General features: G+C 37.8%; 1 protein-coding gene across 42 annotated transcripts in view; it reads left to right on the top strand.

The window, feature by feature from the left end:
• The window catches only part of CLASP2 (cytoplasmic linker associated protein 2), a 143,953-nt gene that overhangs the window by 55,770 nt on the left and 75,177 nt on the right, over nucleotides 1–13,006 (top strand). For all 42 annotated transcript variants that reach the window (XM_050331649.1, XM_050331627.1, XM_050331794.1 and 39 more), the window contains one exon: nucleotides 114–260. In XM_050331649.1, coding sequence (XP_050187606.1) covers nucleotides 114–260 — 147 coding nt within the window. The remainder of the gene's footprint in view (nucleotides 1–113; nucleotides 261–13,006) is intronic.

Genomic DNA, 13,006 nt, shown 5'->3' with positions numbered 1-13,006 from the left:
TTTATTTATGCATTTTTTCAATTTCTGTGAAATGTGAAGCAAAATAGTTGATTAGGACATGAAAATACACCCATTCTAATAGCTGTATTTTTATTTAATGTATCCTTTTCTAGACAAAAGCTTTGATGATGAAGAGTCAGTGGATGGAAATAGGCCATCATCAGCTGCTTCAGCCTTCAAGGTTCCGGCACCTAAAAAGCCAGGAAATCCTTCAAACAGTGCAAGAAAGCCAGGATCAGCTGGTGGGCCTAAGGTTGGAGGTAATGTAAAACAATTCAGATTCTAATCAGTGTTCCCACAAACCTTGCCAGAGCAGGCACAAAACAGAGAACTTCGGTAGGTAATGTTTAATTCATGACTGCAGTATTTTTGCAGAGACAGAACAGTGAGGGACCCTGTTTTATGTAATTATTCGTTTGTAAAGGTGTGTGCACGTCTGTCTGGTTTTGTGAGCGTACATTTAGCTTATAAAGGCCTCTCATGTTATAAATAAAATTAACATCTGGAGATCGCGTTTGTGTTGGTGAAGTGAATATGTATATATGGGTGTTTCTGCTGGAATCCACACTACACTTAATATATATATAAATAAACTGTGAAATTCTGTAGTAGGTCTGTGTAGATGAAATTTTTACTGCAGGTCTGCACTGTTTCACGTGGCTGGAAAGGATTAGCCATCACCCACCGACCTCAACAGGGGTGTATATTGCATCTGAATGACTTTTATTATTATTCCTTTAACTGTCAGAGTATTGTGAAATTGGTTGTGAAAGATAAAAAATGAAGGCCAAAACCCTTGTCAGGATTTTTTGCGTGATATAATTTCAAAGGAGTGTAATGAAGAATGCTTACTAATTATGATGTTAGAACAGGGAAATCCGCAGTTTTTTAGGGCGGGGGTAATCTAACAAAAGCAACTGTTTACTGCTAAAGAAGTGACAGCTTTTTTGATGGTTCTTGTACACCTTCTGAAAAAATACATAATTCAGTGGAAATACACCATACTTCAGGTGTGTCTTTTCTATGAATAAGTGGTTATTTCAGTAAGGGGTTTTTGTTAGAGTAATTTTTCATGTTCCTATTCATGTATCATTCCCATATGTGATCTGCAAAGCAAAGGTGACATTTCAAAGAAGATCCACATGGCAAACAAGCTTTCTTAAGTATTTTCACATTACTGAGATATAGCTAATATTTTGACAGTGTATTGTTTCTCAGTTGTGATCTTCAGAATTCCTGATAAATCAGAAAGATTTCCATAGGGTCGGATCAACACTGTCATAGTATAACTGAGAATTGATAGCAGTGTGAATCAGAAAACACCGCCTAAAAGACTTTGTAAAGGAAATTATCTCTTTAAACCGATTCTTAATATTTATTATTATTATTATTATTACACGTAATAGTAATAAGAGTAAGTAAATATAAATAAATACATAATATAATCTCCTTTAACCTGAAGAATGGTGGGATTTGCATGCAAGACTAACATAGTACCAGAACTGAATGCTCAGGATTCCTGTTTATTTCAGTATGTGCTTATTTTATTAAATATAAATGGGTTTTCAAGTAATTTTTTTTTTTTTGGCATGTAGAGACTTTCAGTTTACATGCTCTGCAGTAAAAACATGGCGATACAAGAGCAGGTGAAGGGAAATAGGGACAGAATAACCCCTCAACTGATATGTCAGTTTATCTAAAAGTTCAATAGATTAAAAAAACCCCAAAATTATTACATTGTTTTTTCTCCTTTTCCTATATTGCCAAACTTCAAAAAATAAATTAAAAAATTAATAAGGACAAAATTTAAGCATGCCAAAACCAGACTACATTGGTTATTTCTTGCTTTATACCATCTTCTTTCAACTCTGGAAAATACTGGGGAGTGTTTACATATGCATCTCTTTTTTTTAATGTAGTAGTGTGTCTGTAGTCAGAATTTTGAAAATTTGGGTTTAAATGTTAATATAGTGTTTACATGTCCTGCATATTCTAGCCTAATCAAGAACATTAGTGTAGATGCCAAATGCATTTCTTTAACAAGTCAGTAATGTCATAGTCTCTCCCATAAGTGAGGAATTTCCCATAACAATATTCATATGAACATTGGCAGTAGGTCAGACTAGAGGTCTGTACAGTCCACTGTCCCATCTGACAGTGGTCAGAAATGGCTACTAGGGAAATGCACATGAACAGGGCAAGTGTCTAGAAACACACTGTAATTACAGGGCAAAATGATGGGTTTAAAAAGCTTTATTGCACAGAGAATTGTGGTCTTCAATGAGTCTGGTTAGGACATGCAGTTCTGCTTATCTTGGGACTTTAAAGATCTTTGACTACAAACAAACCTTGATGCTCTTTCACATCCACTTCCTGTAGGATCTACTTTTCAGGTACCTAAAGGACACCTGAGATTTTTCTCTGGCCTCAAAATTGCCACCTCTGTGGAGTAAATGTATAGTTCTGGAAGTTGTCTGCCCTTGCTGATTTATTAAGGCTCTGCCGTATTCTCCAGTCCCAAATCCTTCTGCGCACCATTGCATTCCAAGTCTGTAGTGAGTGGGTGTGTCATTTCTCTCCTTTCCCTCATGATCACTGGTTGGTTATTTCAAGCGTTCACTGCTCACCTCGTGCTTCTGCCACCTGTTGGTCCTGCTTGTCAGTTTTCTCTGACTCTTTCATATATCCATGAATCCATATTCAGAAGTTGCAGTTCATCCTTGGAGGGAGAAGTAGCAGCAGCTCCATGAACTGTGTTGATTTTTATTTCCTTTTCACAAAAATCTCCCAAATCGGTTCAGGGACCAGCAGTTGAATCAAGTCCTTCACTTTTCTTCAGACTTCTGTGACCAGGCAGAATTTAGCAGAGGTAGAAATTGTGCTGAGCATAGGGTGAACTTATTGCAAGTTCCATTCATTCAGATTGCCTTTTACATTCCAAAGATTCTTTTCCTAGGATGTTGCTTTACAAAGATGTCTTTTCCTATCGGCTGTAGGTGACAATAAAGTAACAGCTTTTTCCTGTCTCCTAAAGGGAGTGGAGGCTATGCTGTCTTGAGACTGAGCAGATTAAACACCTTAGCCATGCTGTTTGCTTTCTTGCCTTCTGACACTTGCTGAATTAGACCTCAGATGCATGGGTGCTTGGCTTTTCATTATATACTCCATGGAGATGTTTCTTACTGAAGAAATGGTAATTCCTCCACCGCCCAGATACTCTTTTGAAGTGGAAGGACCCATCCAATATGCAAAATAAGAATTTTTCATTGTGTTGGGCACTTCCTGTTTAATGTAGGAAATGCACTTTAGTGACATGGGAAATGCAAAGCCACTGTCCAAGAAGACAGGTAAAACAGGTATGTACCTGAGCACGAGCAATGTCCTGCTTGGGCTGGAACTCTCTCTTCTTGTGCTGGGAATGACACTACAGGACATTTTCCTGTTGACAGTGGGGATGGGAGAGCTTGAAGAACTGACAGGTGTGATCAAGCCTGTGGAACACAGCTTGCCAAAGAAGTATCAGAGCAGGCAGCTGTGGTGGTTTACTGCCCTGGGAGTAAGGAGTCCAGCAGGCTGTTTCTCCTCTGACTTTACTACTTGGAGGTGTGCAGGCACTGGCCTTCTTGCTAGTGATGAATGAGAAGTGATAGGTCTTCAACTTAATGGGCAATGCTTTGTTTGGCATATTTCTTATTCTATGATCGATACACTTCCCCAGGTTAGTCGTTTGCCAGGAAGCACACAGCTGATCTACTTACTTCTGACACACTTGCTTTCAGCTCTTCATTCAAATGGCAGAGCCTCTGGAAATACCCCTTTACTCTAAGGCCTTCTAACTGAGAATGTGCACTGTGTGTTTTGCCCTTGCAGAAATGGATACTCCTGGGCTTTTTCTTGGCAGTATGGCAAGCAGCTTTTCGATTGTAAGGGGGACACCATAATTTACAGTAGGAAAGGACTTCAGCATGTCAGCCAAATGAGCTCTATTCCTGTCCCTGTGCTGTTTGAGATCTCTTAGAGGTGTTTGGCAAGTTCTCTTGCAAATGTGAGATCCCTGTTCCAAGTCTTCTAGGGAATTGCTTGCTTTCATACTATTAGGAAGCTTTATATAATCTAGATCTTAATAGGAGACCTCAGTCTGAACCTCAAGAGGAAGTCTGGCCTCCTCTCCTTTCCCAAAATGTAATTTTAAATAATCAGTTTTTAAAATGGATTAAATGTAGGAATGGTGATAGTTCAACAGAGCCATGTGGCATTTGGAAGAAATGCTTGCTGATGAAACCCAACCATGACAGAAGTTCGTATTAACTTTATGTTGTGTGTTTTAGGACAACTTTTGTAGAGCTGGAATGTTATTCTTAGTGTTGTAATTTTAAACAAGGTGAATTTTGTACTTTTTGCAGTTGTTTTCAGTAGGAAGACACTGCATGATGTATTTCAGTCTATGGTTCATTGACTTTTTTAAATCTCTAGTGTACTGGCGGGCTGGCGTTATTATACATTGCTTCCTGTTTGACACTAATAACATTGTTATATTATACATTATAACTGTGTTGCTGTAGGATGAATCATCCACAAGCAAACCAGCAAAGGGGATGCTATTCATTTAAATGTCAGACTTTTTGTAACTGCTGTTTAAAAAGATAATTTTGGAGTAAGAATGTTGCTGATTCCAAGTGTGAAGTATATGAAGTGAAACCCAAGGGACATAAATTTTTGTTGTTTTTATTTTCAAGAAAGTGCGCACGCAAAAAGCTTTTTTTATTCCCCAACATAAAAATTGTGATGTTACCACACCTCTTGAACTGTTCAAAGGATCTGATCCTCAGTGAAGACTGCAGCTGTGCTGGTTTGAGGTTTAATGCTGGCATTATTTGAAAGAACTTTGTTTTAGAATGGTCTTAAAGTTAGGGAAAAAAGTCCCTTTAAAGTTTAATGATTGCCAAAAAGACATTAAAAATACCTTCTTTTAGGTAGAAATCAAGTAACTGGAAAACTTTGGTGAACCAGGTGAACAGTCTTGCCAAAAGAAGGCTGTGAGAAGTATAGTAACACCATACGTGTTTTTCGTAACTTCAGGAACTGAAGGAAACTATTCCAACTTTAGGAAATTTAGGTTAGGTTGGTGTATCTGTCTACAGTGTGTTCTGTCATTATCATTATGCTTTCTTTTCCTTCTCAGTAATAGCCATTCAGCTCTTTGTTGAGGAGCATTAAAATGGTACTTATTTGCTTTTCTTTTAGTTCTGTTTCCTAGCAGAAGACATTTTGAAGCACTTAGAGGCTTTAGTAGGAAACAATTTAATTGGAAAGGCTCTGCATAAAACAAATGTGATACTGAAAAATAGATAGGTGAAATCTTAGCCAGTTGAAGTTAACTTCATTAAAACTACATACTGTAGTTAAGAAACATTTGTGTTAAAAGAGCTTCAATAATTATGGAACTGTAAATACGAATTGTTAATGAATAGACTTGAAACAAGATAGACTCATGCTCTCTGTATCGATTGTCTCCAGACTCGAGAAGAGGGTTCTGTGTTTACTAAATAAAGGCTTTGTAGTAATCAATGCCCACAGGGGTTTTATAACTTTTGAGTTCAAAAATAAGTTCAGGGGTCTTTCCTCTATTATTTGTTTAACCCTCATTAAGTGATTTCCAAAGTGCTGTATTTGTGATATAAAATAAATTAGGATTTTTTTTTCCATATTGATCCTTTGTGTGACATAAATCTACTTTGAAGTGATATTGGTCAGCAAAGCATCCCTGACGTTCTGTGGCACTTGGTTTCCTTTTTTGGTTTCCAGATTGTTGAGAAATTTGAGGATTTTTCTTCAAAATCCCAGCTGAAATCAGTCTTTTTGTCTTTCTGAGCAGCCTTTGAGATTAGCCTTGGGTATCAGTCTGAATCAGAGGGTTTGCTACGTAATGCCTATTTGCTTACTGTTCCCCACAGTGAATGTCAATTAGCTTCCATCCCAAGAGATCCTTGCCCTTGGAATTTCTGGTTGCAGTCCTGTAGTCACGAACTGCAGCTATTTTAACCTATTCCAGAGTTTGGGGAAGTAGGAGGACTTCCAGCTTTCCGGGTTCTCTGAGAGTTGCTGGATTTTGTTGTTGTTACTCCCCTGAATGACAGTCCAGGTTAGGGTTCTCTTGCACATGATTGGTCATCTGTTCCCCTTGGCCATTATAAATGCTGTGCAGTCACTGGGTTTTCCATTCCCATGGCAGATACTTTCCCTTGCAGCTTGCTTCAGCAGGAGTATTGAAGAATCCACCTTAATGAGGAATCTGAATGAAAATAAACATGGTAAATTACAAATAGATATATGAATACACACCTGTACATACACCTTCAGAGAATGTGTCCATAATACTGTTCAATTAGTCTTTGTTTTCTGTGTGTCACCCAAGTGATAGTTCATACTGCTGTATTTTGCCCTTAATTTCTAGAAGTTTCAATTAGATTGTAGGATTCATTATGCTGGTATAAGCATGATACTGTATCAAATAGTCTCCTGTCAAAAGCCTCATAGTCTAGAAGTCAGCTTATAAGTGGCTCGAATAGGGAGAGAGTAACAGTGGAGCACAAATGAAGGGATCTGGAGATAAGGGCACAACACACAGTGTGCAACCTGCTTTTGCCATCTCTACCCTGTGTTCTGGTCCCAGACACCTTACTGGCAATCGTGGTCATACCAGACAGTGATGAGAATAAGGAAGACAACCCAGCCCTTGTTTAGTTGCTGACACCGGGTACTGATTTTTTTAAAACATTAAGAAGGGGAAGCAATTTGTTTATATTTTCTTGCGGGTGAATCTAGAAAGAAAAAGAGGAAGGAGGGAGCAGGAAGATGGACTGAAATCAGCTGACCCTACCACTTTGAGTCCTTATGGACTGAGACTGTGTTGAAAAGTAAGCAAAGACAACCATTCCAAAACGTACCTGCGTTGCTGCTTTGCAAAGTAGCAGGTGTGGTTCCTCTTTATAGGGTGATATGTCTGTGTGTGGGAGAAGTGTCTTTAAAAAACCTGTTTCATGTCTTTGGACTTTTGTGTACGCTCTCAGAGAGAGAAGCAGGGAATGCAAGTTTTTTTTGTAGTGTATTTTGCACCTGTGACACAAATATTTTTTTCCCAACAAATAAATTCAAGAGGAAAACATTACATTAAAATGAAGTCACTGACATTCTGTCTTGTCCTAGTGAAGTTTTAGAAGTAAAAGATAAAGATGTGTTTTCTTGTAAAAATTATAATTGTGTAGTTTGCAATGACAGGTTATGTGAATTCTAATTGTTCTTAATACCGTGTCTATTTAAATAGTTTTAGAAAAGAATGCACAGATGAGAAGTGACACCAGTGATGAAAATTCTGTTTTACTGAAACTGTTACACCACAACTCCCCAAAAAGTTACAGTATCCCAAACTATTCTGTTTTGGCAACAGAAATTACAGATCATACAAATGAATTGTGTTCCTAGTTGTTCTCAGTAATTTCTGTAATATAAAATAATTACTTCAGTTTTTCCCATTAAGGTGTAAAACTAGGAACAAATTTAAATGTAAATAGGTAATTAGAAAGCTGTATTAAAAACCAAAAATAAGACTAATGCTATCATGTTCACAAAATTAGCATAACTTCAAAACTCACCTCTTGAAACTGGATGAACAAGCCAGTCTCAAATGTAGGTTCTTTTAATTATTTAAGAAAAATGAGTGCCAATAGCAAAAAGAAACACATGAGTGCCTTGAACAATTACCACATGAGCGTGAACACTGTGCATGAGTTGAAAGATGGCTATATGAGCTTCCAGCTGAGTAGAAACCAACAATAATCAATTTGAGATAAGCCTAAAAGAAGTCAGGCATCTGTATTCTTGCTGCTTATGGAACTGCTTTTTTTCCTTCACATCCATGGTTTGGTCTTACCTAATGTGTGCTGTCCAGACCTTGTACTAAGTAAAACACTATTAACTTTTTTGTTGTATAATTTTCTTATTTTTCTGTGTGCTTGATAAATGCTTATTAATTGAATTGACCTCTGCAGCATGCCTGTGAAATAAAGAGGTAGTATTAATAACATTTTATAATTATGAAACTGTGTGCATTGGAATTGAGGCTAAAGTTGTTGATACTGTGCATTCAGTATTAAGAATCAGCTTCAAATACTACTGACTAAGTTTCTTGGGGCATGTAATGCTCAGTGCATAATTCCAAAGATATGTTCATGCTCAAGAACAGCTTCAGGTTTTAAGGTGTGCATGCTGGTGCAGTCATCCTCAGTCCGCATAAGAATTATTTTGTGCTTCCTCTTAGTACAGGAGTCCTGTATTTGCTTCTGACTAAGATGTCACACCTCACGGGTTGAGATGTGCTATCCTTATAGTTGAACACCTTGCACCACCTTCTTCCTTGTCGGCACAGCTCACTCCTAATTTCTGCTTGTCCCTCCTGCTCCTGTCCTTCTCAACACATTACTCTGTGTTGAGTAATTGTATGGAGAGATCTGTTTAGCATCTCACTCCTCAGAGACAGCACATTTACTTGTGTGGAAATTTCTGATCATGTGCAATGTCTCTGGCATGTAGGAGGAATGTTTTAATGGAACAGGCGCAATACAGGTGGGATCTCTGGGGAAGTTCTCTAACCCTGTCTGACAGGTTTCTGACATAGGCAGAGAAAGTAATGAATACAAGGTATTGTCAAGGTATTTGAAGATATTTTGCTGTTTTGTTTAGTTTGTGCAGCTGTTTCAGCTTGAATGACTTTTTGGGTGCCTCAGGGACAATGACTTTTGGCATTGGAGGAGCTGAGGTGGACAAGTCAGCTCAGCATGAATGTCAGTCACTTGGGCTAAACATGACAGAATTCATCTGTTAGTTTCCTTAAAGTGAGCTTTCTAGCAAATGCTTTTCTACTCTGCTCAAAGTCTCTTGGTTATAGCTTGAATTTTAGGCTAAGTTATTAAATCATGAACTGCAGTGGCCTGTGAGACTGGTATGTGTTCTTTTGCTGTTTCTATCCCTCTGCTCTCTCCCCTATATACAGGTAATAACTACCATCAGACATATGTGTTGAGCAGCTCAATAAGGTAATCTCCCAGTGAAGTTTTATTTTTGAGGTTTCTCTGGTAGACAAAGTGCGTGCTTGCACAAGCACTAGGAATATGGACAAGTTTTATAGTAATGGAGAGGTTTTGGAGAGTGGGGAGTTACTTGTTTGCAGATGCAGTTGTTCTCTCAGAAAATGGATACAAGGCAGCTGGATGAAAACTTTTGTCTAAAGTAGAATCACTGCAGCTGTTCATGGTTTGGTCTTCACCAAAGTTTTACTGTCAAAACTGTGGCAATTGGCAGCACGATCTGTTTCTTAACTTGTATAGCAAACCAGTAAGTGATGCTAACAGTTGCACCAGACCAATTATTCATTGGCTGGTACAATTTATGGTGTCAGTATAACTCAGTACTAGTTATTAAACTAACATCATTTTATCTAAATCTAATTATGTCCATCCTATAGGATTTACCACTGTAACTATATAAAAGTAAGTGCCTTGTTTAAAAAAAAATAAAATCTTGTCTAATGTTGATCAGAGTGGTTTTTACTGGAGCAACTGCTACATCTTTGTTGCTCTCAAATGTTGTCCTATGTTAAGCAGGCAAGCTGAAGGCATCTATACTAGATGACTCAGTCATCTGCTGAAATTACACCTTTACGCTTCATACAGATATTTGAGACTGAAGAATAGTTATATGCTTGTTTTATGGAAGGTTTTTATTCAATTTTTCATTTAAAGTCCACAGATCAAACATGGAAATAAGAATATTTAGAACATTAGAATCTGTTAATATATCAAGGTGTATATGTACAGTATATCAAATTACTTTAGATAACTCAATAATTTAAAACATGGAGGGAATTTTCAAAAATTCTCAGTCTTCAACCACTTTTCCAGACATTTGGTTCCTGTTTTACAGAAGCAGATTTATGAAAAGTGCATATGAAAAGTGTTATTCTAGACTACTTTAGTAATCTTAGAATGCCTGGAAAGATAAATAGATTCCTTACTGAGCTGGTGAGATTCAAATCTGTCTATACAGGAGAGCTTTTATCAGAGTCATGGCCTTAAAATTCACCCTTGCCGTCTCAGAGAACTTTACTCCCCTGGCTTCCAACAGATGCCATATTAAAAGTAAGGTGTCAATTTTATCATGTAATAATAAGCCTGACCCAAGGATAAATTAGTAGATTTTGCAAAGACTATCTGGGAGCTACAGAAGATTAAGGAAACATCTCATTTTTTTCTGCTATTCTAACAAACAGAATGTATATTCAGTGAAAATTAAATACGACCTTTGCATCATCTGCCCACTAGGACTGGGAACAGAATGTGGCTATTATTGCGAGTACCATGCTGAAGAAACAATTAGGTTTTGTGTCTTCATCATTGGTAGGGTTGTTGTCATCTCTTATTTGTAGCTTGTGTGTGTACATTTGTGTTTTTGTTTGGTGTCAGCACTTTCTTTAGATCCACACCTTGTCTTTAGTGATAAAGGCTGTCCATTCCACCAGGTAGTCTTTGCAGTTGTCCTTCCTTGACTTCATTCTGGGTATTGCTCTACTCCCCTCAGCCTATACTTAGACTTTCAGCATTTGTGCTTTTTAAGCTGCCTGGACTAGTTTCCTTCCCCGTCTCCACATTTGTATCCCAAATCAGCTGTTGGACTGTGCTGCCGTGGTGTTTGTATGGCCCCTCAGTGAAGCAGACTAGGCAACTTGCTCAGTGAAACTATTCATTTTGGCCAGTTGATTTTATTCTCGGTTTAGCCCCTCCCTGTTGTGACTTACAGTTGAGCTGTACTAGAGAATGAGAGAGGTCAGTAGGAGTGAGTGGGAGTTGCCAGTTAACCTATTATACGAAAAGCTGAGTAAGTACTTGAGCTTATCCTGTCCATTTATCCCACGCAGAGCTGAAGCTGCTGTCTGTTCCTAATTTACAGCTGATTGTTTATTAACCTACAAAGCCGAAAGGGTAACAGTAGTTTTCTTTTTTCTTTCAATCCAGAATGATCTGTGTCTTTTGCTTCAGTCTCTGATAGACAAGAAATTAAGCTTTTGAATTAGCTGAGACCACAGTTTAGCTTTTTGTTGTCTTTCAGGAAAAAAAATTGTAATACCCATCATTTTACTCGAGATGTGTTGCTCAGTAAGATACTGTTAGTGCATGCAGTTAGAGATTTCAGAGGGATAAAAGATATCTGAGAAACAGTATCCTTTTCAAAGTTTACAAATGTTAAATTTGCAATGCATGTTGTGTCAGAAAATAGTTAAAACATTTTTAGGGAAGCATTTTGAGAAAAGCATTGAACAAAAACTGAAAGGAAGTTTTAGAGTTTGTTACTCCTAAGTTTCTGTACCAGTTTTTAAATTCTCTTTTTTCACAGAGTTATTTTTTGGTTTGAAATTTTTGTCAAAAGCCCATAGAAGTAGGAAAAAAAAAAAACTGAATTGGACTAGTACAGACATGCTATCAGATACAAATTGAGCAGGTTTTTTTGTATTTTTAGGCCAGCACTTGTGTACTTTGTTAAACAGGCATGCTTTGATTAAACAGTTCTTCATTTCAAAACAAAAATACCAGTCCAATATCACTCTCAACATCTCTCTTCTCCCATATGGTGTTGTCTGATTGTTTTGTCATCCAGGAGGTACAGTTTTGTAGATACCAGTGGGGAGAGCATCAAGGCAGTGGAGCAAGCAAGCATTCCAGAGTTGTTGTGATAATGTTGGAAGGATTTCAAATGTTTCAGTCTGAAGAGGGGGAGATCTCAACCATAGGAATTACCTCCTGGCCGAAAGAAATTATTTTGCAAAAGTCTGGGTAATTCCTTTGATTCCATACAGTACCCTTTCTGGTGTTGAGTTATTCTTAGTGCTGAACTCAGCCGTATCACTGGAATAAACTTTGTTCAAAAAAAAAAAGGACTCCTAGTGCCTTGCGAAATGTTAGCAGTCCTTAAATTTAACTCATGAAAATGTCATCTCTCTTAGTAGTCCTCAGGAAGTGAGGAGTTTATTTTCTTTGCCTCCATTTCCAGACTCACTGAACTTAAGTTCAAAAACAAAACAAACACAAGATACACACACAACAACAGCAGCAAAAAGGAGAAATTTAACAACCTCAAGACCAAACCCCCCACAACTCCACTAATGAAACTCAAAGGCACTTCAGCTGCTGCATTTATTTCCATATCAAGTCTGTCTGTTTCATTTGGTAGGTTCTTACCAGCTTCTTGAAGTAGAACTCAGGCTTGTGGGGTCTTTCTGTGAGTCCATCTAACTAGAGCGCTTGAAGGATAAGAATAAGTAAAGGTTATGAGTGAAAACTAACAAACAATGCAGAGAAATGTCTTGTGTCTGTTTTAGTTCCTCTCCTTTAAAGAATTTTTTCTTCTGTGTCTCAGGTGAGGGAAACACAGTTGGATTCAATGGGCTAGGTACAAAGACCAGGGTAATGTAATTACCGAGTTGATGAGGCTCTGGATTTTAGCTATGTGCTGAGCACTTAAGGATGTTTAAAATGCAGTAGGGTTAAAGCCCCTTAGAACTGTTTATAGTATTCTTGCCATTAGGAATGCAGTGGCTGAACTTGTCCGTATTTGGTCAAAGGATTGTGTGTTCTGTGGGGAGCATTGAACGTGCACTATTGAGTCAAAGGCATTAATGCTAGAGAGAGATCTAAGAAATTTATGATCACAAGCTTGGTCTGAGAAGGTAAGCAACAAAACAGCTTATTAAAATATGTGTGTTCTGTCAGATGCATTGTTTTTGAGTCTGAAGGCAGTATTGCTGAAATGAGAATTTTCTAAAGCTCTACTGTTGCTTTTGTGGAGGAGAGTCAAGCCTTACAAAAACATGAGAGGTTCTTTGAAGACATCTGCATGTGTGTGACTGTTATGTTTCTTGTTAGCACAGTAAAATGCTTCCTCCTGAACTGGGAGACTG

This window comes from Myiozetetes cayanensis, unplaced genomic scaffold (genome assembly GCF_022539395.1).
Source record: "Myiozetetes cayanensis isolate MyiCay16 unplaced genomic scaffold, myiCay2020 scf1, whole genome shotgun sequence".
NCBI lineage: Eukaryota > Metazoa > Chordata > Aves > Passeriformes > Tyrannidae > Myiozetetes > Myiozetetes cayanensis.
The sequence above is the reverse complement of the archived record's forward strand: the minus strand, read 5'-3'. Positions and strand labels throughout refer to the sequence as shown.